At 33.4% G+C, this 6038-nt stretch overlaps 1 protein-coding gene across 10 annotated transcripts; it reads left to right on the plus strand.

Annotated features, from left to right (window-relative positions):
* Nucleotides 1-655: 655 nt before the first annotated feature.
* On the plus strand, nucleotides 656-3177 carry LOC103510161. Of its 10 annotated transcripts, none has more exons than XM_008474803.3 (2): nucleotides 656-781; nucleotides 2621-3177. In XM_008474803.3, exon 2 carries the CDS (start codon nucleotides 2756-2758, stop codon nucleotides 3011-3013), a length of 258 nt encoding a protein of 85 aa, XP_008473025.1. In that variant the 5' UTR covers nucleotides 656-781; nucleotides 2621-2755; the 3' UTR covers nucleotides 3014-3177. The 10 variants fall into 10 exon arrangements, with proteins under 10 accessions (XP_008473025.1, XP_008473028.1, XP_026680087.1 ...); XM_008474806.3 differs by having other exon boundaries at nucleotides 704-781; nucleotides 2676-3177; XM_026824286.1 differs by having other exon boundaries at nucleotides 728-847.
* Nucleotides 3178-6038: the final 2861 nt, after the last annotated feature.

Raw genomic sequence — 6038 nt, forward strand, 5'->3', positions numbered from 1 at the left:
AAAAAAGAAAAAAAAAAAAAAAAAAAAAAAAAAAAAAAAAAAAAAAAAAATACCTACTTACCTCTTATGCCTGCCTCGGTAATGTAGTGGTCAAGACGCTCGCCTGGTAAATAGAAGGGCGCGGGTTCAATTCCAGCCGAGGCATGGAATTTTATCCTCAAAATATATTATAATTTGACCATAATATCGACTTTTCTGTCCTAAGTGGGCAGTATAAAAAAACACTACTAATATTATGCCCGCCACGCACGCTCAGACCATCTGATAGGTCGCGGTTTCACAGTCCTAGATCTGTCAGACGATAGGTATGATAAACCTGGGTCTCAAAAGCTATTGCTGCCACATATTTATAAGACCGTCTGACACACTCAGCTCTGTGAGGTCGGGCTCTGTCAGACAATCTGAACGGGCACAACTTTTTTTTCGGATTTTTGCATTTACTCATCTTTAGGGATGAAACCTACAGTTCTACAGGTCAAAAATTTTGCACTTCACGAGGTAAGTTTTGTGTACGCAAGCTCCCGGTCTATTAAAGAAAAAGAATAGAGTAGATCGGAAAATCGAAAAGTAGTTTGTTGAAAAAAAAAAGTGATTTTTTCGCTCTAATGTAAATCAAATTACATAAAACTTTATGTACTTATGTACTGACGTCTCGTTTCAAAACGAAGATGTAAACGCGGCGTATCAGCTGATTCAACGTCTACAAAAGTGAAAGTGGAACAAAAATCAGTTTTTGAGTTGCATTTTTGTGAACTTCCAGTGCATACTGCATTTTGATAAGGTAATTTTTTTGAGTTAAAACGTGAATTTTAAATTAAAAGTAAAACTTAGAAGTGCGTTTTTTAAGGTCTCTTTATAATCCACATTTTCTTTCCTCTTAATATCAGATACGTCTGATATCTACATAAATATATAGATCGTGGTCCCACTTGAATCCTTGAAGTGAAAATTCAATACCTTTTTGGACTCTTCTGCTCAGTTAGGCCGTCAAAATTTATTGCTTTTGTTTTTGTTATTTTTTTTTGTCCGCCATTACTCCATTTTTTTTTTTCGCGTACCCCCGGAGGGTCTCTCGCGTACCCCTGGTTGGGAACCGCTGTTATAGATATTATAGATAAATAGTTGACCAAACTTACTTTCGATACCTACCTACTATCTACAACAAAACTGCCAACTGCGCACGTTAAAGCGGGATATAAGCTCCTTAACTCCCGATAAGGCCATCAAGACTTCGGGTTTCTGCGTTTATTCACCTTTAGGAATGCGTTTATTCACCAATTTTTTTTTTTTTGAAATTCATAAGGTAAGTTTTTTGTGCGTAAGCTCCCGGCTCCCGGTCCACAAGAAAAGAGTAGACCGGCAAATGGAAAAGTAGGCCGTTAAAACAAAAAAGTATTTTTTCGCTCTAATGTGATTCAAGTTACATAAAATTTTATGTACTCATCACTGACGTCACGTTTCAAAACGAAGATGTAAACGCGGCGTATCAGCTGATTCAACGTCTACAAAAGTGAAAGTGGAACAAATTACAAAAACAAAAATCAGTTTTTGAGTTGCATTTTTGTGAACTTCCAGTGCATTTTGATAAGGTAATTTTTTTTGGAGTTAAAACGTGAATTTTAAATTAAAAGTAAAACTTAGAAGTGCGTTTTTTAAGGTCTCTTTATAATCCACATTTTCTTTCCTCTTATTCCAATAAGATGACAACATCCACTTATTCTCTATCCACTCTTCTACTAGGGTCACTACGATAATCTTCATGACCTTCAAATAATTTAGTTTTTTTTTCCAACTTGAGATGTTTGTTACCAAATTTACATTTTAACATTCGATTGAGATTAGGATCACTCGAAAAAAACCTTCATAGGAGAGAAGGGTAAATAATTAGTTAAAAAAAGATAATTAGTTTCTAGTTTGATAGAGGGAGCTAGGTATAACTGTTGAGGTCTCAAAAGCGAAGAGAGAAGAAGTACAGGGTAGGAGAAAGACAGCCGTTCCTAGAACGAACCTTATCTGTTTAGAATAAAGTTCGCAAATTTCCATGTATTGACCTGTAGGTAACTCTCTACTTGGTAGACATCCTGTGTCCTATAGGTATCTTTGATAGACACCGTGTACCCGTGTAGGTACATACCTGCATCAGACTATACATCCACACAAGCTCTACAGCAGAGGTTCTCAAACTGGGGGGGCGTGGAGACAAATCAGGGGGGCGCGAGCTTTTCCTATAAACCTCCAGCTCTGAAATTCCTCCTGCGCTAACTGCTTGAGTTACTGAGGTTGGTTCGTTTTGTTATTTCATAAAACCTATAAATAGGTAACCTACTTTTTCCTCTTAAAAAGCAAGGTTTCTCAAATTTGGAGCTGATCTCTAAAGCTAAGGTCTAGGTTGGGTCTACCTGGGTTTTGGTTATCTACTGGCAATCTTTTTACCCTTGTTATCTTGAAATACTAAGGACAAAAATAGGAAGAGATCCTGGAAACAATTTTTTTAAAATCTTTCTTTTATATTCTTTTGTAAAGGAAGCTTGTGAAAATTCTGTCTCCAAGATCTCTGTAAAATGTCCATTGATTTCTAGTCATTTGTCTATCTTCATTAATTCTCTTTGTTCAATCTCAGATTAGCCAGGTTTTATTGATAAACACTTAAAAAACGTGCTGCTTTGTTTTAAAAGCAAATCCCCAGAGACTTGACATTTTTAAACACCAGTTTAGAGCTTTTTATTGTTAATTTCAAACACTTTTGTGCACCAAAATGTCTGCCACAACTTACGACGATGAATACGAAGAGTACAACTATGAACAGGACAAAATCGCCAACAGTGGTCACTCGGGTAAGCAGAGGAGTAAAAAGGAACAGGTTGACCAGAAGAAAACTGACCCCGCTGGACACTCGAGAAAAATAGCAAGTAATTTGCAAAATAGTGTAAAAAATAATCAAGAAGAAGCATCGAGACCCAAGCCTGTGACTAGGAAGGAAGGACAACCCAAAGAAAGCAAAGACGAATCCTAAAATTTGACGTGTGATGGAAACAATTGAGTACAATAATCTAAGGTGATATTGTTGGTTTTGAAAGGCAATGTGATTTTTTAATACTGGTATTTTTTTATTCTATTTTTAATACCTATAGGTATTAGGTAATGTTTACAAAGATCTAAAAATATGCATTTCTAAAATGTTACTTAAAAACTTAAATACAATGAGATCTGTGTCTGTAACTGGAAATATATATTATGGACAAAGTAGGTATGAATCCTAAAATTTGATGTGTGATGGAAACAATTGAGTACAATAATCTGAGGTGATATTGTTGGTTTTGAAAGGCAATGTGATTTTTTAATACTGGTAATTTTTTATTTTATTTTTAATACCTATAGGTATTAGGTAATGTTTACAAAGATCTAAAAATGTGCATTTATAAAATGTTACTTAAAAACTTAAAATACAATGAGATCTGTGTCTGTAACTGGAAATATATATTATGGACAAAGTATTACTATTACTTTTGAAAATAAAAATAGATTAGATCTGTTCTTCTATCCTCTGTGAATTTTAAACACATCCCTTGCTCAACCTTAATTAATTTATTTGTACCAAAATTGAACACAGTTTAATATTATTCAATAGATACAGAGATAAATTTATATTATTTATGAAAGAAACTGAAAAGGGTTTTGATGGCCATCCAACCCAGCCTCCGCAACCCACACCAGTATCAATATCAACAAGAAAGGCAGTCAAAAAAGTTTTCTCTTACTGTATCAAATCTAATCATACAGATTAGAGAAATATTCTAAATCCATATGCTTTTCAAAATCACAATTTCATCTCTTGGGTTCCACCATATGAACTGACTACAATAACTTGATGTGACTTTGAAAACTTTTTTTCTGGCAAAGTTTTTGTACCTCACTTTTTTTCACTTGCACCTTTTTTTCTCTTGTGTTTAAACAGACAATTTTTGACAATTGGCTAGTCAGATAAAATAATATTTTTTTTTCTTTTTTTTATTAATAATAAATATAATACCTAATATGTTAAGTGGAAAGTAGGAGAATCTTGCTTTTTATTATAATATAGCCTGACCAGAAAACTTTAGTCCTAAGTACCTACTTAGTCTAGAGAACCTCCATCAATCTATAAAAAAAAAGAATTGATGCCCCAGCCATTGGAGGTATTGTACTTACAAGTTTGGCTTAATTAAATTATTGCAGCCATATTATGTTTTGAGGTACCAACTTTGCCAGTTACCTACCCATTAAAATGAAAATGATTTTTAATTCAAAGAACTACAACAAAAGGCAGATTTTGTACAGTGTACAGGCTGGTAGAGTGTATGACTCTAAGGTGTCAAATTTACAAATTCTAACTATCCTGTGCACATTATTTCTTCAATACAATTTGTTTTAAATTTACATTCAATACCCACCAGTCTATTCTTTAGTCCTGTTAATCCTGGTATTAAGTAGGTATATCAGATTAAATTCTTTCAACAATAACATTGTAAGATAGAATAGTTTTGATCACTGCCTTTTGTAAAAGTATTTCTATCCCCCCTTCATTTTTTTTTTTATTTTTTATTTATTTATTTTTTTGTGTTTGTTTTGATTAATAAGATTTTTTTCTTCTTTTTTTAGTCTTTTAATTTTTCTTTCCCAAGTTGTGTATGTACTCACTTACAGAGTCAAAAAGAAATCATTTTTGGTTAGCTGTGTAGAGAGAGAATCAATGGATTTTTTGATGAACAGTCAAAATTATACACAATCCATACTGATTTTGTAACAATATGAAATTTTGGATATAAATTATGAAGAGATTTTTTAACTTGGAGGTTTTCTGGGCACCTGACAGCATCCATCAATGAAGTGTTATTCAAAGTCTCAAGGGTACAATACTAGCTTTTCGAGAACCACCTACTGGCAGTAGATTTAAAGAGAGTACATTCTGTATGGTCTGTACTTATTCATGCAACATTGTTTACAAATTTATCAAACAAGCTTTGAATTCAAATCATCCTTGACTTATTTACACAAGTGAAAAAATAGAACTGATAAAAAATAAATACATAAATCGGTATATACTTATAAATAAATACATAAATCGGTATATACTTATAAATAAATACATAATAATAATAATAATAATTATGGTAGTGAGTACATAACACTTTTCAACTTCATACTCTGTTTGATATGAGTTTTCTTTTTTTTTTTTTTTCTAAATATTAATAAGAATTTAAATAAGTAATTGGTAATTAATACCTAATAATAAGTAATAATAAATGAATATTTTTGTTTATTAAATTTAACAGTAATCTTTTTATTTGTTGAATTATTAGGATTTCAGATTACATAAGGTGTATTTTCCTTTTGGGAAAATGACCACTGGAAAATTACCCACGCTTTAATAGAAACTGAATTTAGCTGTGGATAGTTTCCCTAAAGGAAAACACCTATACAACTATACATGTTTAGGTCAAGACATGGACGCGTGCCAGGGCAGCTCTCTCTATTTAAAAAGATTTGATAGGGAGAACAGTAACTGCTGATTTCTTATTGTCCTGCTATCGAAGAGAGAAGACAAAAAAAAAAAAAAAAAAAAAAAAAAAAAAAAAAAACCAAGGGGTCCCGAAAAAAACCAAAATTTGGGAAAAAAAAAAAAAAAAAAAAAGAAACTAGAAAGCCATGCGTTCCGAGAACGAACCTAATCTGTGTAAGATAAAGTTCGTCCCGGGGGGAAATCGAACTCGCGACCTAGCTCTTAATAGGCGCCCTAGCTTCCAAGGTACGTAGATTCGTATAAGCTTAACCCATCCTTTAGGGCTGTTTGCCCCTACACCTAAGCCTCATGTGTACGCTTTGTGTATGTGCTACCTTCCAAGGTAACCAGGCTGACTGACTGATGGAAAATAACATGAGATTAGCTCATATCATATAGCAGTGGTTCTCAAACTTTTTTTTGGCCGCGGAGCACCAAGCAACTGCTGTAAACTCTACGGAGCACACCCCCCCCCCCCCCAACCCTTTCGGGATTTTTT

This window comes from Diaphorina citri, unplaced genomic scaffold (assembly GCF_000475195.1).
Source record: "Diaphorina citri unplaced genomic scaffold, Diaci psyllid genome assembly version 1.1 scaffold567, whole genome shotgun sequence".
NCBI classification, from domain to species: Eukaryota; Metazoa; Arthropoda; class Insecta; order Hemiptera; family Psyllidae; genus Diaphorina; species Diaphorina citri.